This window comes from Astyanax mexicanus, chromosome 8 (assembly GCF_023375975.1).
Source record: "Astyanax mexicanus isolate ESR-SI-001 chromosome 8, AstMex3_surface, whole genome shotgun sequence".
Classification (NCBI taxonomy): Eukaryota; Metazoa; Chordata; class Actinopteri; order Characiformes; family Acestrorhamphidae; genus Astyanax; species Astyanax mexicanus.
Genome location: NC_064415.1, coordinates 25,452,608 through 25,474,573, shown reverse-complemented (window position 1 = coordinate 25,474,573; position 21,966 = coordinate 25,452,608). Strand labels below are relative to the sequence as shown.

The window sequence follows — 21,966 nt, the reverse complement described above, 5'->3', positions numbered from 1 at the left end:
TTTAACATGGAATCAACCTGATGTCCTCAACCGTCTTCCTTTTGAATTAGCATTTTATATTTCATCACCATACAATTTCTAAAATATGTTGGATGGAGGGTTAAAAAGTGTTTTATTTCCATTTGCAGTTATTGCATTTTTCACCATATGATTGATGATTCAACTTTAAAATGCCAGCTGGGTCTGTTAACCATAGGATTTTTTAGTTTAGCTACTTGTAGTAATAAAAGATTTTAGTTTGTAGTTGTATATACAACTATATAGTTTCTACTTCTCAGAGATGTATATTCAGAGAGAGTTCATTTGTTAATTTTTCATCATGGCATACAGTTTTTAATGCTCTTCCATTTTTGAGCATCCAGAATGTGAGCTATGTTGCCATATCAACGTTGATTCACTTTTTAAAATCAACACCAAATCCAACGTTGGTTCAACCACAACAGTTACGTTGATTCCAGGTTAATTCAACATTGAGTCAACGTTGAAATGCCAGCTGGGCAATAACCACAGTTCACGCGCTGTGAGAGACGGCGTGTCTGTGGCGTGCTGGGGAGGGGGGGCTGTTGGTGTGAGAAATGAGGGCATGTAAAATTTATTATGCCCTCAATAAATTACAATTTGTTGTTTTAATGTGTTTTTTTATTGCATTAAGTGAATTATATCGCTGGTTTGCGATGTGTGTTTGATATACAGTGAAATATGGTGAGGAAAAGGAACCGCCCAAAGCTGTGAGTCTGCCCTCCTCGCTCACCCCACCCCCCTACAGCTACAGCCTATCAGTCTCTCTCTCTCTCTCTCTCTCTCTCTCTCTCTCTCTCTCTCTCTCTCTCTCTCTCTCTCTCTCTCTCTCTCTCTCTCTCTCTCTCTCTCTCTCTCTCTCTCTCTCTCTCTCTCTCTCTCTCTCTCTCACTTCGCACTGCAGAGACTTTATTGCAGCGGTTTTTTCGTCGCTGTCTGGGTCTCTTCAACAGAAGGCCGCCACCTGGTACCGTTTACAACCCGGAGTTAGCTTACCTAACGTTAGCTAGCTGTTAGCTACGTTGGAAGACGTTAAGAGAAAACCGCGCAGCCTTGCTCTTATTTTTTTCATCAGTCCTGTTGAATTTGTTGAACGTTTTAAACGCCCCCTCTCTCAGCCATGAGGACCCTGTCGGCGTGGACGCTTCTAGCACTCCTCTCTCTGTTAGCAGTGAAAGGTAAGCTAAGCCCTGGTCGCCCCTCTTTGTTGAAGCCCCCTGTGTCATGCTTAGACCATCATTTTTTTTCTTCTTCTCTCGACCCACTGGCATATATATTTTTAATCTCATTAACACCAGGCTTATCTCTGCGCCGTGGCTGTTTTGTTCACTTAGCCTGCTAGCTTATTAGTTAGGTTAATCTAGGTAACCTAGGTAACTATGTATGTGGACCGTTATACAGCGGTATGTATATAAATAACTGTAATACTACCTGTGGTTTATAGAAATGAACAGGTTAGCTAAACTAGGTTAGTTACAGTGCTGGATTGATTTCTGACTAATTTAAGATAGCTAACACTATATTAGTTAACTCTAATAGCTCTATGAGTGAGGTTTATAACGGTAATATATCATAATATTGCCATTGGTTGTGTATTTAGCTAACTAGGTTAACTAGCTAGTTAACGAAGCTAATCTAACCTAGCTAACCTATTAATATGTGTGTATATGTTTGTGACCTGCTGATCTAACGTTCAGCATATTGATGAGTAAGGGTGGTTGTTTCAAATTGCAGTGAGCGCTTCTTTCTGCTTCTGCCGCAGATAGTTAATGTGCTCCTATTATGCTGTTTTTGCTCTATTTAATCTAGCCGAGCTAATCTGTGCCAGTGCTCTAACTGTCTGTCTTTCTGATAGCTTGTCTGTAGCCATGTTGTTCATCATCTGCACTGAGATTTAACGTTAGCTGTAAAGGTGTGGCACAGGTCATTGTAAGAACAGCTAACCTAGCTACTAGCTGTATGCCCATATAACCTAGGTTATTTTATTTATTAGTGTAGACAGTACAATGTCTGTCTGTCTTGGTATGGCAGGAATTGGCTATGTGTTTTTATTTTAATTATCTCATTCAGGTCATTCATTAATTCAGTTATTCATATATATTTCACATTTTTGCTTAAGCTACAAAAAAAAAAACTGAAGCAAGCCTTCAACAATACGAAACAAAAACAATATCACAGTGCCACCCAGTCCAGTGTTCAGAACCCTCACAGGTAGACAGTCAGAGCTACTGGAGCATGAATCCAGCACGCATGCGCTCTCTGTGGCAGAGTGAACCCAGGTACAGCCTGAGTGCAGGGTTTTTGGGGGACTGCGGAATATGGGGAGATACCATCGCTTTTCAATAAGGGGTGGAGGATCCATCCAACACCACCCATCATCACAGACCAAGGGCACGATTTTGTCAAGGGCATTTGTTTCTACAGCCAGTACAATCCTGTCCATTCAGAAAATTTCTGAAATCTAGTTTTATGGGTGAATTTTCTAGTAGTGATCTGATATTTTTGACGTTTAATCACGATGCAGTAGCAGTACCCCCTCTTTTATTTTTTGGTACAGTAGTCTACCCCAAAAATGCTTAATATAAATGGCTAAAAGACTCAGCTGCGTGTCTGCCAGGAGCCGGCAAACACAGGCCCTCCTCTTCTGCTTCAGCCACACCCTCTGTTGTGTATGTAAGGAGATCCATGCTTGCAGCCATGTGCTTAATGCTCTCACACCGAACAATCCATTCATTATGTATGCAGGGGCGTGTCATAGCCCACTGTGTTTGTTTCCTGGTTTCAGGTATGTTTTTCTCTGAGGACCAGGAATCCCCAGTCATTTACTGATCTAATATGTGACAACAAAAGCAGGTCTTTATCACAAATCAGATTTTCTATATATGTTAATTTCAGTTAATAGTTTACACAAAGGTTGTTATTCATGTACTGCATTACACAAATATTTTTTTTGATAGAAAGTCCCTCATGTTAATTTGGAAAGCACTGCATTCAAAATTTTATTTTCATTTACCAGATGGCAAGGGAAGATCTAACAATAGTCACTGCTTTATCTCTCACATCTGGCCTCTGTCTGGTTTCAGTGTCTCTGGAGAATGTTTATAGTAATCTCATTTTCTTATTTATATTTTTTATCTTTTTGTTTTAGAGTCACCAGCAGAGTTTGAAAATGACAAATCAAATCCAAAAAAAAGATATGGGTTGGTTTTCATGGCCCGACGGATAACACCACTGGGGTTCGATTCCTAGTCTTTTTGCAATTTGAACAGTTTTTTTAAAGCCTTCATCGGTCACTCTGCATAAGCTCCTCAGCTGAATTCCATACATTTAAATGCGTATTTGACAATATTTTGTCATATGATGAATTTACATTACATTTACATTATATTCATTTTTTTTAGCGCACAATAAATATAGTTTGTTCATAAAGATCATTGACCAAGTCACCATTTCACTAGAAGGAAATAGCCTTTAATTACTAATTGGATGTAGTCCTGCATATTGAGTAATTTGGATAAAATTGAATGTATTTAGTATAGTTGAGTATATTAATACAGGATTTTAATACTCTCCTGTAGGCCTGTCACAATAATTACGGTGCCTATTAAAATTAATTATTCTTATTTGTTAAACATATTTTTTAAAATGTTCTGAATAAAAGGTCTCTGAAATGGAATAATAGTGTTGTTGTTGTTATTATTATGCTTTTATATTACCATTGTTTCTGTGACATAAAATGGTCTTTAAAATTATTTTTGGAAGAACATAATATCCCCCAAACAAAACCTTTTATTATAACAAGGTTGCACTGCCTCTATTAATGCATTTTGTCTGTGTGTCAGAATATTGCAGTAAATATTGTGCATCATGAAAGGTATGTTTAAATGTCATTATATAATATTTGCACCCTACAGAACCTATTGCCCAACGCTACAGTTAAGTTGCTTTTGGGGATTTGCAACGAAGATGATGAGACAAGTCAATGAGAGCATGTTTAAAATGATTTGGTTACTCCTGATGTTTCTTCTTTATGCTCTCGCACAGTTTTTCTTAAAGTTGCATTACTGGTTCTGCACACACATTTCTTGAGCTGAATTGCAACGCTGATTAAGTCCTACATTCATGTTATTTGGTTCCTACAACTCACAGGCCCATGTCATTAAAATCCTGGACACACTGCATAACATTCTCATTCTGAGCAGGAGAATGGCCCAGATTTAAACAGCTTGGTTCTCCTTTGGGACAATGTGAGTTTCCATCATCAGGCTGCTCTGATTCATATTTTTCAGTCCTATAGTAGAGTTCTTTTCAGCAGGGCTGCAAAAGGTGTGTAATCACCAATCTCACACATGTATGTCTCTCCTCTGGGTGTTGGTGAAGGCATTTTTGTGATCACAAGCAAGGATTCCATCCAAAAGTTTTAGAAAAATTATGTACTATTGCAAATGTTTGGCAGAAAAATTTAAGTTGAATTAAGTTGTGTTTCCATACACTAGATTTATGAGAAGAAACATGAAATTATCTTGGCTGCTTTAATTAGGAAACAGATTTTTGGCCATTTACAATTTTTTATGGCAATTGCAAATCTCTTTGCCACCCTAATGCCACCCAACCAGATATTTGGGACTACATATTTTGCACCAGACAGTTCTGAAAGGGTAGTGCAGAGGCATTTTTCAGACCATTTCAGAATGTCTTAAGCAACCTTTATGCATTTTTTAGACATGGGGGCAATAACTGTAGGCTTTGCAACATTTCATAGATAAGATATGGCCAAATCAGACTACAATAAATGAATATATAATAATTATATATAATTATATATAGAAGAAGAAGAAATACAACCTGTAATATTTGTTCTATGGTCCCCAAAATGCCCATTGCGATGCCCCTCCCCCACTGAACTAAATACTAGGTTCTCAAAATTTGGTAATGTTTATATTTTGTGACAAATTAAAAGCACTAAGAAAGATAAGCTCAGTCACGTGCGTTTGTTTGTAGTCATATGACCCAGTGGCATTATGCTGATCTAGTCTGGCAGTGGTGCAGGGAACGGCTGGTGTTTTTAGAGCTGTTACTAAATCTGGCATAGAGTGCAGAGACATATCCAGACTACATGGTTGCAGAGAGATAGAGAGGAAGAGCGGGGGAGGCAGACTAACTAGGCAAAATGGCTAGGCTAGAAATGGGTCTTTGTCCACTAGACCTAAAGGAAGTGCAGGCTGTCACATGTATGTGAAAAAAGGAAGACTGGCAGCTGTTAGGACTAAAAATATGCAGTGATGTCCTAGTGAAATGTGTTGTCTTTAGTAGAAGCAAAATAAAATAAATAAATTCCATTTTGCCAATTGTCTTTTCTTTTCCAGTTGCTGGGGAGAATTTCTTTCTTACTCCACAAGCTTTTATTCCATTAAAATGACAAACAGAAGGAAAAAAATCCTCTTGGGAAATATCTTTCTAGTGAGCTGTGGGACCACAAAAGCTTTTTTGTTCTTGTGTACTATGCAGATGCAGAGACAAGCTGTCATTTTCTTGGCTCTGTTCTTATCCAGAGAGGCCGGAATGTGTTTGTAGTGCTGTGGAATTTGTATATTAACAAGAGAGCTTGAAGACAGCAGGGGGCTGATTGTTTCTATACTCTTGCTGCTTTACCTTGATGTTTAAATTTGCAAATGCATACTATTTGTATAAAAGCAGTACTAGAATTGTACTAAATTGTGAAAAACACTTCTTTTACAGTAAGTAATTGACATGATTAAGCATTTCTTCATGTTTTTAAGAAAATCAGGATGAGCAATTGAGTTTTGGATGTGTAGCAAAAGTACAAGTGTAAAATAGTACAATTAGATGTTTACAATTGATGAGTTTAGGGACGTGCATTAACACTTGGTAGTATTAGTGCATCTCCAGTTTGTCAGACTGAAATTGGATATCAGAATTTGCACATTCACTCATTGCAAGTCAATTATTACTGGCATTTGAAATGCAAAGGTGTCTTGTAGGACTTTTTTTCCCCCGATTAGTCAACAGTTCCTTCTGCTATGCCGTCAATCTCTGCTGATTGTGAGTCTGGCTCCTGTTCTTAGTGTTCTCCATTACTTTAAAACGAATCATAAGAAACAGCTGAATGTTGGATTTAAATGCCCAAAAGACATTTAAATGTAAAATATATTATACATGATATATGATATTTAATGAGAAAATATGTAATTTGTTGTGTCTATCACTTTTGGTGACCGAGCTAGGTGTGAACTGAATTAACATAATTGCATTTCTTTTCCCAGGACTGTACAGTGCATTGCAGTTACAGATTAACTATTTGTTGACTATTTCTATTTTTAAATCAACATTGTTGATTATGTTCACTAATCATTGCAGCCCTAGTGGCGTTGGTTAAGTTTACACAGTAAAGTAAAGGTAAAGTGACCCAAATACGTTTTATTTTTAATAAATAATTTTAGGCTGTTCATACAATTTCTTTTATGCAGCATTTATCTAAACAGTTCATGCTCTTAAACTGATGCATTAAAGCAATGAAGTTTGGCAGGTCCAGTGGTCGAGTGACTAACAGCTGGGCTTATCAATAAGAAAATTTTCAAGCTCATTTTAGAAAGAGCACGTTACGGACACTTTTAACTTTTTTTGCTCTTAGTTTCTGCACATTGTTTTTAAGCTTCTAATTTTCTTTTTGAGACAGAGTGGCTGCGGTGTGTGCTTCCCTCACTACTGCTGTGGTTCATTTTCTCTTTTTATTAGGAAGTTTATGGACAGTTGACTGTCATATTGCTGGGTATTAAATATGTATCTAATTTCAGTATCGCCTGTGAACACGACTTAAAGTGAAATTAAAAATGTCTGATTTTGTGTGTGTCATATCTGTTCCACATATGCCAAAAATATGGTATTTGGACCCCTTTTGTCCGCTGTGTAAATTTGACTTCTGAGAGGCTGATGTGTTTACACTGCTGTATCATGGCTCTGGTCAATGTTGGTCTCAGTTCACCTTCTAATGTGGTTTTGAGGGATTTGATTTGTATCAGTTTTAAGTGTGTATTGGGTGTGTTTACACTTACATTTTAATGTGGCTTGACTATATCCACATATAATCGTAAAACCTTGGACACATGAAGTGACCAAACGTATACAGGGTCTGTGATTTGCGGTCCACATAAACAAAATATGAAGTTACATAATTCTTTAGGGTTGAAGATTAGGTTTCCAGCATTGTATTAATAAGTGTATCGGATGAACAGTCTTATAAGCAAAGTTTTAAATATTTTTCTCTTTTCTGTATTCTAGGTCTGGGACAGGATCTGGATCTGTCTGATGCTGTTGATGATTTGCCATCCAGTAAGTGAAAGCAACCTGACATACATGCCACAAGACCCACTGTTTCTCATAAACATTTCTCTTGGCCTGAATAAACCTCAATAATCTGGCCAGCACTGATCTCATCAGCTGTGTTGTTTCCCCTCAGCTCCAGCCCTTAAGCCCAAACCAAAAGAGCCAGCTGGAGGAGAAGGAGCAGGAAGAGGTAATGAGATACTGCAGTGTGAATATTACTGTTTAAATTTATTTTGCTATATTAAACATTACAACACACCTTTTACTGCTTGTACAACAAAACTCACTTATTGAACGGTTGAACAGTTGTTGATAAACATTGACAGAAATGCTTTTATTCCAAATGAGGTATTATCAATATTGACAATATTTGTATTATATATTTTGTTCCAGTTTTTTGTATTAACACTTTTGTTGTGTTCAGTTGAGATGTAGTGAGTGTAAGTGTAATTGTCATCTCCATCCTTTAAGTCGCAGACTTGAGTAATAATGAAATTGCACAAACATTGTATTATCAAAAACTTACTACATGTGACCTGCTTCTGTCCTTGTGCACATACGTCACACTGTTAAATAATGTTAAACAGAATAAGTTTGGGCATGCAATTGACATAAAAAACCCAGTGTTAACTGCAAAATTCAGAAAACAACCGTAGCACAAAGATGATTTGAACTTATTTTTGGTATTTGTTTTAACCAACATACTAGAGAAAAGATTTGGAAAGACGCTTATACAACAACTGTGCCTCAAGAGCAGGCTGAAATTAAGCTCAGCCAGTCTGTTATTCCAAATAAACAGACACAAGGCATGTGTTTGTGGATAGTTTTATTTATATTTGTGTAGAGTTAAACATACTACTTAAACAATTGAAGAAGATACTTCTTAACTGTGAAGATGCAGCTGCACTGTCAGAAAATAAGAGTAATCCTTGTCAGACTCTCTTTCCTTTTGCGAGTAATATTATGTATATTAATGAGGTATGAGAGTGTATTTCACTGATTTTTAAAGTGTGTGCACCAAAGCTATGGTGGTAATGTCAGCCCCTTTTGTGGAGAAAATGTTAAATGAAATTACAGATGTATTTATACCAATATAATTGATGCATATTTCATATTAAAGCTTTACTGTGAAAGTAAATAATAATAATAAAAACAAATTGAATGGCCATTTGCACAGGAAAATAGAATCCACAAAACAATGAAAATGTAAAATATAAAACAGAGTTAGGGGAAAAGAATAAAATTGATTTCTTAGGGCACTAAAATAGTTGAATTACTCTTGATTTTTTTTTCATGTTTTTTTATGAAAGTTTCTCATTTTGCCCAGTCTGTTGTAAAGCTTTTCCAACTTCTTAATGGATATTAAATGATGCATTTGTAAGCAGAGCATAACTAGGCCAACTGAACAGTCTTTCTTCTCAAAGCCAGTAACAAATAAATTAGTGACTCATCCTTTTTTCTAATAAGGGCCTTTGTGTTGCTCTACAGATCTAGATCTTGCAGATGTTTTTGGTGATGATGATGATGATTATAAACCACCCACCCGTAAGCCTCCTGTCCAACCTGTGCAACCAAAAGACCCTGTAAAGCCCAAGCCTAAACCAGGTAAGTCATTTTTGTAAACCTGTTTGATTCTGATAGACATAAACCTACCTCTCTTTCAAATGGCTTATTTCAGTTTTTTCAGTGCATGTGCTGCGCTTGTTGTAACTAATGCATGCTGAGACAATACCTAAACCAGTATCCTTCTATTTGCCACCATTGCTTTCTGATCTTTAACTAACTACCTCAGTTAGGCTCTACAGAAGTCAGTATGCTGGCGTTTCGTTAAGGTCATAGTTCTCTTTCTCTGCCAGTAGATATAGATTATTTTTTTGTGGTTTCAATTTGAGCTGTGCTGTAGCACTTACCCTGCAGATGAATGACGCATTGCCCTTAAGTACGTAATGGAAAAGGTCAAGGGGCGTTCTGCACGAATGGATTTCTGGGTTAGAGAACAAATGGGTTAAAATTAAAGCAGTCTTAGCAAAGGTATGTTTTTTAGGAGGTCATTTTAGTTTTAAGTAATTGGGACTCATTCCTTCTGTGGAAATGAACTCCATATAAAACCATAAAATAACACACATTTGAAATTGATTGGATCATTGGTGTGCCTTTTATTATTAAAAGCAACTGGCATAGTTGAAGGCCATCTAACTGCTCTGTCAGTCGCGCTGCTGCATACCTGATATGTATTGAATTTCAATACCACTGGGACTGGAAAATGCCCGATTCAGTGATTCAGATTCATTTTTGTTACATACGGCAAAAAAGAGCCTGCTCTGTAAATGTAGCCTAAATTTAATGTTTTATCTTGCATTATTATTTAGTTACAACTAGCTAAACAAATATGTCCATTTTTAGTGTTTTAAGATAGAAAAATTACCGGTTTGACAAACCAGTCACCTCCATGTCTACTGATGTCTGTCTTTTACTATACTGGTGTATACATTTGACCTGATCTTGGTATAAGATTAGTGTTTCGAAAGATTCTGAATAATTCTCAGTAATTTTACATCCTTAAGGTCATAGGGGTCGTTTTGACTGCAGACATTATAGACAGAATCTTGTCTTTTAGCTTATATTTTTGGAATGGTTGTGGATGAAGCAGCAGTTTCTCATTTTACATTACTGTTCAGAGGGTGCATGTGCATCATATACACATTGATTTATTACTTTACATAATTTAGAGCCAATTTTGCCTTGTATTTGTCTCTCAAGGAAAGAAATAATATAATTATGACCAACAGTTAGTGTAGTTTATTCAGGATTTACAGAACTACATTAAATTGTGCATTTAACCTAGCGTGTTAACTCTTCCCTGAGAATTCTGTTTTAATTCCTTTTTGATTTGGCTTTGGAGCTGTGTGTGTGCGCGCATGTCTTTAACCTTACTAACATACTAGCTTTACTGACAGAGGAGACGCACTCCGGTTTCTTTGGGCCCACCGTGCGGCCAGAATTGTTGCCCCGCACACCTGCCAGACCACTCCGAACTCCTGCTCCCCCTCGCAAGGGCCAGGCTGGTGTGTACTGAGTTGCTTAACCCTCTCAGTGGAGCCACTCACAGTCCCTGAGTTTGTGTGTGTGTGAGTGTGTTCATATGTAGGGCTTGATTTAAAGCACATCAAGATAAAAGTTTCATTGCAGTTAATATGCTAGTACTATTAATTGCATTATCACTCTGTTATATAGGTGGCACTGATCTCCTTTGTGCTTTGAATCAACCATATAGAGGTTCTCATAAAAGTTCATCCATGGTGTATGTGTTGTCTGTTTTATGCACTTTCAGAGCCCATGTTGTAAACCTGACATTTTGTCTCACATTTGTTTGTACAGTATAAACAATGTTATAAGCTTTAAAATGTACCATTTAATCCTTAGTCCATGCCGTCTGTATATGGAGACTAAGCTGAAATTACCAAAGTATTTAATATTTCAATGGACAAAAGTATTGGGACAAATCTCAAATAATTGAATTCAGGTGTATAAAATCATGCACCTTGTCACCAAAGCTCTGCTGAGTTCCAGGTCTGTTGAAAAATCCTTAAGCTAGCTGCTTAACCAGCTCTTGATCATTATCAGCTTCTGATAATGCTTGATCATTCTTGATGACCAGCTTGGTCTTGGTTGGTCATGCTTATAGATCTGCTAAACTCAAAAGCATTCCCCATGCTGGTCAAGGGCTAAGCTGATTAACTGATCATTCTGTTTTTATTAGCAGAGTAAAGCTGTAAATTGGGAAGCAATTCTATGGTAATGCCTATTAGTTAAGAATGTAATGGCATAAAATAACAAGTAGCTATCCCAATACATTTGAAGTTGTTATATGGAAAAAATATTCAGTCTAGATGAAAGGCGCAAAATATGATAGAGAAAATCTGTGAAATCAGTCATGTGAAAATTTATGTATGTACATTACACTGATAGCATTGTCTGCATCATATCATTGACTGTCAGTTCCTCCCTACCCTGCCGCATAAACTGCCATTTTCTTAATCTTTATATGTATATATATGTAAAATATACTGATCGTACTATACATAATACAATTATTGATTACATGCATAGAATGTAGTAGCCCATAGTGATTTTTGTTTTTAGATGCAGACTTTGACCTTAGTGATGCTTTGGACCCCAGCAATGACATTGGAGGAAAAGGCAAGGACACTGGCAAAGGAGGTGAGTTTCTTATCTGCTTTTTTTGTTCCACCTTGTTCCACCTTTGTTCCAAGGGTCAGTACTATTGGCAAAGGTTTTGGGGTACCGTAAATGAGGTGTTATTTTTCAAGAAACTGTAGTATCTGGCATTTTGCCAGCATTTGAGGAGGAGAAGGATTTCAATTTGACCTTAGGAGATGGTGAGTCTGACTTGTGTTTTGTATTGGAAAGAACATATTTTTTAACAACATATTTCACAATAGTTCTGGTAAAAAGCAAAATGTTAATGCAGCATTATTTCTTTTTTCCCCAACAGAGGACATAATTTTGAGTGAAATTGGTCCAGATGAAGGTGTTGCAGAGTCTGGGCCAGCTACAGCTGAGTCCTGTGCCTCAGTCACACAGGGGCAGCAGTGTGAACATGCCCACACCGATACTGAGATAGAAAGTCAGAAAAGCGTGGTAGATGCTGTCACAAATGTAAAGAATGAGCTGAAAATAATCAGCAATATCCTGTGTGACATTAGCCTTTCGCTGAAAGAACTTGTCAAAAAATGAAGCTTAACATTTTGACATTTTTTCTGCTACTATTGCAGTCAAAGGGAGCTGTGGAGCTACTTTATTAAGGCTCATTTATACACTCTGTACATCTGAAAGTTAAGAACAAATGTTTCAAAGGATGTAACCATTTCTGCCCCTATACTTCTATGCTTCCTATATTTTGGCATGGATTCAGTACATTCACTAGAGGGCAGTTTAGAGTCAGAATTTTCTGATACTGACACTAATAGTGGCAGTGGAGGAGGTTGTGGTTAAGTGCTTACCACTTAAAAGATGGAATACACAGAGGTGTATGCTGCTCAAATCCTTTTTAAAAGTTCTGCACAACTTTTCTGCTAAAGTTTTTCCTCTGTGTTCATATGGTAGTGGTATTTCACGTCAACTATTAGCTACACTGCCCTGACTTTTTCTAGTGGTATTGCCCTGTTCTGGTTGTATCCATTAGCGAGCAGAGAACTTGCACATGTGGACGACAGGAACTAGGAGAAAAGACTAAAAAATGTATTCATATTTTTATCCAGATTTAACAGTGAGCATAAATGAGTCTTCAGGCTGCTCATTTAATGGGCCAGAGTCAGGTTTAAGGCTGGGTATGGGCAGGAATGTCTTGATATGCACATTATAATACAGTGTTACTCTATTCAAGCATAGGTTTGCCACTACAAAATCACACTTTTTTTTTTTTCTTCTACAATCATCCATAACCGTATTAACCTTGACATCTCCAATATTATACACAGTATTAACTTCAAACTATCAGTATAACATATACGTATATCTGTTTAAAATGTAACGGTTGCAGTTTTAGTCAGGATTTTGTAATCTCACATCTTGCAGCAGGTGGAGGTCCTGATTGTCTGACACATGCATTCATTTGCCACAGTTTTCTTTACACTATAAAGAAGCACATAATCACCTGTATCAGTGTAGCAAATGCAAACTTGTATTCTGCCCTGTCGCTTGTAGGAATTGTTGTCTGACTGAGTGTAGGAATGGACATCACTCTATCACCACACTTGCTTGTTTGAAAGCTAATGAGCAGGCTGAGAAAGGCATAGAAAATATGAATTGAAATTGAATTTTTCTGAAAATTCTTTCTATTTAAATTTTAAAGCAAGTTAAATCTCAGAAGTTAAATCTCACTGCAGTGCAGTCAGATGTTCTGATTAACTGGCAACTGCTGTAAAATGCTCTATAGTTGTGGTCTCCTTATGGACTGTGTAAGAATGTCTTAAGTTCTATGGGTGATGCACATGGTGCGAGTAAAGGGTGAAGGGAGAAACCACAACATGAGATTGACCAGAAGAATATTGAGAAGAACCCTTAAGAGGGACAGAGAAAGGTTGTTTCAGGCAGGTTTGTTGACGTACATTTCAGAGATAAATTCTTACATGGTTACAATAATAGATAGTGAATTGCTAATAAAAGCTATGTGAAAATATACACTCATCTCATTTGCATGCATGCATACATTTTTCCAATGAACATTTGTGTGTACACACAGCCTCAAAGTACAATACTGAACATGATGGCTTTGCTAAAGGTGACCAGTGACAATGCTTTCAGCCAGTCAACAAATATTACCTTTTTATATTCCTATATTATTAACATGTATACAAATGATGTGTTATATAAATTTTACGCTTTATGGAAATAAATCAATGACAGATCTATTACAGAAATCTTGTGTGTTTTGTAATTTCTTTTCTCCAGGTTCAGTAGATTGGGGTATGAGCTCAAACTTCTAAAAAATATTTTTCCTTAGAGTTTTTTTTTTCTCGAAGATTCAGTAAACCTAATAGTTAAAGAAGCATGAAATGTGGCTAGTTTTATAGTGGGGCAGCTTATATGGGGCTACAGTTAAATTAGTTAGTTTTACAGTTAAGTGTTCTAGTTTTACTGTAAAGCACCTTGCTTAGTTCTACAGCCAACATAGCTAGTTTTACAGGTACGGTAGCTAGTTTTACAGCTAAGGTAGCTAGTTTTATAGCTAAGGTGGCTAGTTGTATAGCTAAGGTAGCTAGTTTTACAGCTAAGGTGGCTAGTTTTACAGCTAAGGTGGCTAGTTTTACAGCTAAGGTAGCTAGTTTTATAGCTAAGGTAGCTAGTTTTATAGCTAAGGTGGCTAGTTTTACAGCTAAGATAGCTAGTTTTATAGCTAAGGTGGCTAGCTTTGCAGCTAAGGTAGTTAGTTTTATGGTTAAGGTAGCTAGGTTTACAGCTGAGATGGTGTTAGCTAGGTTTACAGTTAAGGTAGCTAGTTCCCAGCTAAGGTAGCTAGATTCAAAGCTAATTCTACAGTTAAAACTACATTGTGAACTATGTTGGCTTTTCCTACAGCCCAGGTAACCTAGTTTGTAGCTAACTAAGGTAACGTTGTCTATTTTTACAGCTAACAAAGCTAGGTCTACAATTAAAGTACATAATTTTATAGTGAAATGTGCTACTTCTGCAATTGAAATTTGTTTGTTTGCAGTTAAGCATGTATGTTTTTTGGTGAAGCAGATAGTTCTACAACCAGGCTCATTTGTTCAACAGCTAAGGTAGTTAGCCAGTTTTACAGTAAAGTAGCTATTTTTACAGCTAACAAAGGTAGATTAGTTCAATTAGTTGGCTAATTTCACAATTAAGTTCAAATAGCTAGCTAGCTAACGTTCTACAGTAAGCCAAGTAGCTTGTTAACTTTAAAATGTGATTTCAGTTAATATATTTTGTATTATTAAATAAAGGAAAATGTAGAATTGTCAGAACAGTTGTTGGTAGTCAAAATTTTGTACAGCATATTTTGTTTAATTTAAGCTGAAAACTGGAATAATTCTGTTAGCTGTGAGCTTTTTATAAGGTACTATATGAGAGAGTAAGAGTGATAAAAAGAGTTGGGAATTATATGGCATTTCGTGTTCCTGTCAGATAAAAGTCTTGGAGGAGGGGGGCGAGGTGATGGCAGACCCAATATCAGAGGTGGAAATGGTGGTAAGGAACTCAAACAGACTGCTTAAGGGTGACACTGTCTGGCATGGGAATACATTCTGTATCTCTGCTCCATGTCTTCTGTCATCTCTCGTGCTTCTGCAAGGTTTTTCTTCTAAAAGTTGTCACCTAGAGTGAAATCCACCCTCACTATTAACATTGAGTGTTAAAGTATGGAGGGAGCACATGCTACTAATAAAACATCACCTTGTATTCAGCGCTTAACCAATAACTGCATGGTTATTGTGATTTTAGTCTTCAGATCTTTTAGTTTTCTTGGTATGTCTTCTGCTGGAACTTGTGAAATGCTAACTTGCTTTACTTTTGGAAACCCAGGCTGTTGTCTCCTCCTTTTGGATGTCTCTTGGATTCCTTTCCTGTAGGCCTTTTAAAGAATCTTCTGTGTAAAGGATCTTTGTATTAGGGCTTTTGTGTAGATGCCTCATGATGCATGCTAGGGATGCACAATGATTTCATATTAATAACAGATTCAGCAATTTAAAAACAACTGGCATTAGATGTCAGATGATTAGATTATAAATATATAAATATATATGTTTTATTTAGTTATTTAAATTGTAGGACAAAAGAATATTTAGCTAATGGTGGTGCACACCACAAAAATGTTTGCACTTCATTATTTCACTGCATTGGTGCATAAGTGTTATATTTCTCTTTAATGCAAGTAGATCTAAACCTAAATCTAAATTTCAGTAGGTAAATAATATATGTTTCTTTAATTAAATGATTGGTAGATTTATTGGTAAAATGATTGTGCATAAAAAAAACTACTGGATCTGTAACAGGTCACATTATACATATTAGTGCTCCCCCCCACAGCATACATTGTGTATTTTGGGGTTGTGTATTCATAGCTTAACAGTTATTTTCTGACTTTGTAGGTGGTACCTTTACTGATGATGACCTTTTCGATGTGGGAAATGATAACTCCTACAAACCTGATAAAGGAAAAGGTAACATCATATCACAAAAAATGTTTAAAATATATATATTTAATAACCCTGTTTTTTTATTATAATTTTTTATGCATCTTGGCATGTTCTCCTCAACCCATCTTCCTCTTTATTATATTCCAGAAGTTTTCAATTTAGTAAATGTTTTAGTTTTTTTTTTGTGGAAATGGTTTCTTGTTGTACAAGAGCAGTATAATATTGCATTGCAAGCAAATCATTGCTAATTCAACATAAAGAAAAAATACTCTGCCATTTGTTTTTCAAAGCAAGCAATTCAGATTAATTATTAATTGTAAATGTCTTAACAGTATTTATAATACAGTGTTCTGCATGGCATGAAGAATTTTATGTATTTACACAGGTGGACGTGGGTCTGCCAGTACCGATTTGGACTCTAACGATAATGGTGATTATGGTAAGAATTACACCCCCTATTTCAGCTTTTTTTGTTTAGAGATAGAATCAGAAAGCTGTTTTCTAGTTTAATAACCCTTCCTGTGCTTCTGCCTGCTTTAGACACAATGGCTGAGACTGGGACCATTGCTGGGATTGTAAGTGCTGTTGGCATGGCTCTGGTTGGTGCAATCAGCGGTTACATCTCCTACCAGAAGAAGAAGCTGTGCTTCAGCATACAGCGTAAGAACAAGCACTAGCTGACATTTTATTAAATGTTATTTTATTAATATATGGAACCTGCACCCCTACGCCTTCTTATAAACGGTATACCTCTATGTCCTCTTACCTTTCTGCAGAGAGTCTGAATACAGACATGGTGAAAGCAGAGAATCCAGAGGTTGTTGTGGCCCAGGAACCTCAAGGTAAGCATAGTGTTTTAACTAGAATACACAGCACAAATTTGGTTTTTATATATTTAACCTTTTTTGTGTTTAATATTAATATATCAGACACCTACTGTGACAAAGACATTTTTATTACACAACGGCAGTATTTCTTACTTATCATTGTGACCTCTGTATTGAAGAAAGATTAATTACAGTGGTAAAGCTGTGTAATATTGTTCTAATTACATGGTTAAAATTATACTAAATATTAGGCAGTTCATTCTTTTCATTTATGCATAATTATTTATTTAAATCATCAAATTTAGTAGCAACAAAGTAAAATCAGGATTTCAAAATATTTTTTTTGTTTAATACCAAACAGTGAGAAACACGACATAAATGTAACAGATGTTTTCTATTCAAAATTTTATTTCCAGAACACCTGACTGTTTATTCAGCTATCCATTTCTATAAAATTTTACATCAGAATAGAATAGTTTATGTATTGGTGACTTTTAAAGGTTTACAGCTAAGCTACTTTTAGATCTGTCTATTAATGTAAAAACAGGGATTAATAATAATACATTTGTTAGAAAAAGAGTATTCACTATGTTTATATAGACATTAAAATAACAATAATAAACTGAAAATTATTCAGTATGTGAGAAATCTATTAGACACCCCAAAGTTTAATTTTGTTTTGGATATAATTAATATAAAATATTTTTAGGTCTTCATTTGGAATACATGCCAGTGTGAGGATGACTAAAAACATATTGAATATTTTTCTAATATTACCATAATTTTCAGTTTCTTATCAAATCTGATGAATTGATGATCTGAAACAATTATTTTTTATTGTTGTGTCCTTCCAGTTCAACAGACTCTTCTCCAGCCCCCGAACGCTGAACCACCCACAGAAGATAATGCAGTGTAACCTGTGCTACATCTTCCAGCCTGAAGAGGGAGCAGTACTTGATGCAGATTCCCTCTTGACTGGGAAAACTTCATCTTTCCCGACCTGCACCATTTTCCCTCTTAATCCTTTTCAGATTCCCCATTCAGAATTTCCACCTAATCGGACTTTGTGCAAACATAATATTTATTGAACTGCCTTCATTACTAGTAACGTGACTGTTTACAATATTATTCATATGAAGTGGTCAGTTCTGCAATTTCATCAGATGAAGAATAGCAGCTTTTAAGTTTCAAAGGGAAATGTGTATTTGATGGATTTTACAGACGCAGAGAGACAAAATTTCCCACAGCTTAGCGGCCCTGTGTCTCTTTTTGCTTCTTGGAGTATCACTGTGTAACTAATATGCATCATTAACACAGCCAGTTCATAAATCACTGATTTAACAGAATGTTGCAGAAAAATGCGCACAGATAACCTACAAATCTAAAAATACTGAACACTTTAATACATCTGATAACCCATGGAATCCACTTCTGTAGGAAGTGTTTTACCTTTGAATGATTGTTGATTGAGGTGACCCTTAAACTAACCCCTCAGCTGCGGAAAAAAAGGATTTCTGAGCTTTTTATGCACACCCTTTTCACAAATGTCAAATGTTTTTACATGATGTGTATATATATTTGCCCTGCTTTTACAGAATAATGTGAAGTAACTGTTGTATATATATGCAGTTTTTGTGTCCTAGAATCAAACTAGTTTCTAGAGAAAGTACGGAGGCGTAAAAAAAACAAACAGACTTGACGTTGATGTCAAGCACTAACCTACAGCTGCTCACATTTTAATTTGCTTTTAAAAGTAAGTGACAACTGGAAATGGAGGAACCTGTGTGAAGCACTGACTGAGAAAGAAACTGTGTTGAGTCCTTGCTAACTTGCTTTGTTTTTTTGCGTGCGTGTGTGTTAAGAATATTGTTACAACAATGGTAGCAGTTCATGTTTCTGATGAGAAATAGGTGAATATGAAGATGATGACTAGATGTTGTTGTTATTGTATGAAATGTATGATGAAGGCCTAATGGAAGGAATACACACAGCTGAAGAAGCTGAGGCGATTCCTACATTAGTGTGGTTCTTGAACAGCTTATTACGTTTTGTAATCCTTAGTATGGAATTTGCCTTTTTGGGATTTTTAAAAATATTGTGCTTGTAAATTGTGTATTGCGTGTATTCAAGTTTGTACTCCGATAGTTGTATCAGTGTATCCTTATACACACTTGTAGCAGTATATGTACGGAAGTATTTGTGTGCCCCGCTCTCTCTGCTTTAATAGAATGGGGTTGTCTTAACTTAGCGGTCTTGTTACTAGCAGACCTTTTTGTCTTTTAATCCTTGTATGATCCTCTGTTGCACCCTTCAGCTTTGCTGATGCCTTACAGAGAACTTTTGGCTGTGTTCCAGTTTGCCCTCGTTTGGTCCGTTTAGAAGATGCTTTTGATTGAGAAGGCCTCGTTTGGCTCTTCAGCTTTATTCTGAATGATCTGTGAGGACCAGACAGGGTTCTGTAAGGCAGTTTTTGAAGAGAAACAAAGCAAAAATGAATCTGAGCACAGCCTACCATTGCCCTGTTTTTCCTACCCGAGATTTCCCAGCACTCTCTGTCACCTGTCACCTCCTCTTTGTCACGCTCACTTCTGATGTACCTTCTCCATCTTCTCCTCAGCCACTTCCAGCTGGTGCTTTCCTTTTCTATGCCTTACCCTGCACACTGTGCACAGGGGGAAAAATTGCAGCACTAACCACAGCAGAGGGGGACGCAGCACTGTCTCTGTACAGCACGATTGGCTGCTGCTTTAGCTGAATGTGTTCAAACCAGAAGTATGTGGTTGAACTCTTGGTAGGACATCTCATCCAAGAACGCAGATAAAACAACCAAAATAATATTCCTCTTTCTCCAAGTTGACAGCCAGAACAGTAAGATCTGAACATCAACCATGCAGGATTTGTCCACATTTATCTAGATATAAAAAAACAAACAAACAAACCAAGCAAACAAACATGTCCCTTTTCGGGATCAATAAAGTATCTCTCTCTCTATCTCTCTATCTATCTCTCTATCTCTCTCTCTATCTCTCTCTCTATCTCTCTCTCTATCTCATTTACATTTACATTTATGGTATTTAGCAGACGCCCTTATCCAGAGCGACTTACAACAGTGCTTCAAAGTTACTTAAGATATCCAAAGCTAGTTTGTAGACTAGGATCAAGAGATACATAGAGCTTAATCATGTTAAGAACCCTAGGAACCTTTTTTTTATTTATTTATTTTTTTTATATTAGTTTAGGAACTCTTTGAAAAGATGTGTCTTCAGTCGACGTTTGAAGACCGTGAGTGACTCTGCTGTTCTGACATCCAGTGGAAGTTCATTCCACCACCTTGGTGCCAGCACAGAGAAGAGTCTGGATGTCTGTTTTCTGTGTGTTTTGAGTGATGGAGGTTCGAGCCGAGCCGTACTGGAAGCTCTAAGAGCTCTTGGTGCAGATCTGGCTTTGACCATCGCCATCAGGTATGAAGGTGCTGGTCCGTTTTTTGCCTTGTAGGCCAGCGTCAGGGTTTTGAATCGGATGCGGGCGGCAACAGGAAGCCAGTGGAGGGAACGCAGCAAAGGAGTCACATGACTGAACTTCTCTCTCTCTCTCTATCTGCACAATAATTCAAGCCCGGGAGTACCTTATAAAGAATTACACAATTCTCTCTAAGTAGTGCACTTTACAAGTCATGAAAATACAGATTCTAGTGCTTCTGCATGTAGATATCGTTTTATGCCTCATGTAAATGACTACATAGGGAGTAAGGAGGGATTTGAGAGATTTGAGATTTAGCCAGAAACATGCCTATGTTGTGATGTCATTTTATTTTATTTTTTATTCTTTTGACTCTTCGTAACAGGGTTACTAGAAATGTCCACCTGTAGAGTGTTTTAAAAATGCACTGTTTTCAGTGACTCAAAAAATGCTGATTTTATGTGGACAAGAGGCCAAACGCAGACCAAATCCTCCTTTTCAAAATACCTGGATACATGTGGACAAGGCCTTTACTGTCCCTTCAAAGCTTCAGCTATTACTAGGCTACCTTTTCGCACAGCATTGACAAAATCACGTCCTATCAAGGGTTCCGTTCCATATCTATGGTTTCTAACTTACTAACAAACAAACAGAATGTCTACTGAATGTACCTTTTTCCTGTGCTGCCGTTTAGTTTGTTAGATTTACCACTCAGATGTAGCCTTGCTGGTGCTACATTAGGCAAAAATGCAGAACACCAAAGATATGGTGAAGAAGAGGGAGCGATCTTGTCTCTTTGCATGTGCTCTGATGTTTCTGGTGACTGTTCGGAGGAGTTGGCTCGTAGCGAAATTTTTTAAGTTCACTAATGCCTTGACCACACACAAATTTAAAAGCAGTGCTTTATAGAGTTTGTTTTTCACTATCAGACTGTTAAATCCAGTTCCCCTACTTGGTGGATTCAATCGTTCATCGTAATTGTGGCTATATCAACGAAATGATCTTCATAATTCCATAGAGGTCATGAGTCGGAGGTTAATTTTGGTCAGTAAGAGGAATTCTGGGCCGTCTTCTCTCATTTTGTATACGGACTGCAACGCTCTTCAGTAAAGGGTGAACATACAGATGCATGCTTTGGTTACCTAGCTATAGATATTGACATTTTTCTTGCGTACTTGGTTGACTTACGAAGTTTTCTAGGGAAGGATTTTTTCTGAAGTGATTTGGATTTGCACTGCCAGTGACATTAGCGTATGTAAGCATTGCAATAACACCGATGCCACAGATCAGATAGTAATGCTGCACAGTAGGACTTTGCATTGTGGGATTGCTGCACTGTTGTCTACGACCTTGAAGAAAAATACCTGGTCTGCTGCATGGAATCTCGCTGCTCTCACCTGTGCCTGTTCTATTCAGTTCAGACTGTTGCTGAGGCGCAAACACACTCGATAACGAGTGAAGATTAGAGACTATGTAAGATCTATTGACAATCTAAACTGCTGCAACAGTTCCGTTTCTACTGGTTTTTAGCACTACAGATCTGTTCTCAAATCTCCTTATCTCACTGGCAAATTGCTGACAGAAAGAGATTAATTGAACAAAAAAACAATAAAAATTTAAAAAATTAAATGAGACTG

At 36.9% G+C, this 21,966-nt stretch overlaps 1 protein-coding gene across 4 annotated transcripts; it reads left to right on the top strand.

Annotated features, from left to right (window-relative positions):
• The first annotated feature begins 890 nt into the window (after positions 1-890).
• Positions 891-21,958, top strand: cd99l2 (CD99 molecule-like 2). Of its 4 annotated transcripts, XM_007248109.4 has the most exons (12): positions 891-1,196; positions 7,318-7,368; positions 7,496-7,552; positions 8,851-8,967; positions 10,320-10,427; positions 11,506-11,583; positions 15,034-15,096; positions 15,996-16,067; positions 16,429-16,482; positions 16,584-16,703; positions 16,820-16,885; positions 17,725-21,958. In XM_007248109.4, exons 1-12 carry the CDS (start codon positions 1,139-1,141, stop codon positions 17,784-17,786), a joined length of 906 nt encoding a protein of 301 aa, XP_007248171.2. In that variant the 5' UTR covers positions 891-1,138; the 3' UTR covers positions 17,787-21,958. The 4 variants fall into 4 exon arrangements, with proteins under 4 accessions (XP_007248171.2, XP_007248173.2, XP_007248172.2 ...); XM_007248111.4 differs by lacking the exon at positions 10,320-10,427 and having other exon boundaries at positions 893-1,196; XM_007248110.4 differs by lacking the exon at positions 15,034-15,096 and having other exon boundaries at positions 893-1,196.
• The last annotated feature ends 8 nt before the right edge of the window (positions 21,959-21,966 follow it).

What these genes read in the sequence shown, in the direction of transcription:
- cd99l2 (XM_007248109.4), top strand. Translation starts at nt 1,139, where the DNA reads ATGAGGACCCTGTCGGCGTGGACGCTTCTAGCACTCCTCTCTCTGTTA. An exon ending in CAAGGACACTGGCAAAGGAG is followed by an intron (nt 11,584 to 15,033) that starts GTGAGTTTCTTA and finishes TGTTCCTGTCAG; the next exon opens with ATAAAAGTCTTGGAGGAGGG. An exon ending in GCTGTGCTTCAGCATACAGC is followed by an intron (nt 16,704 to 16,819) that starts GTAAGAACAAGC and finishes ACCTTTCTGCAG; the next exon opens with AGAGTCTGAATACAGACATG.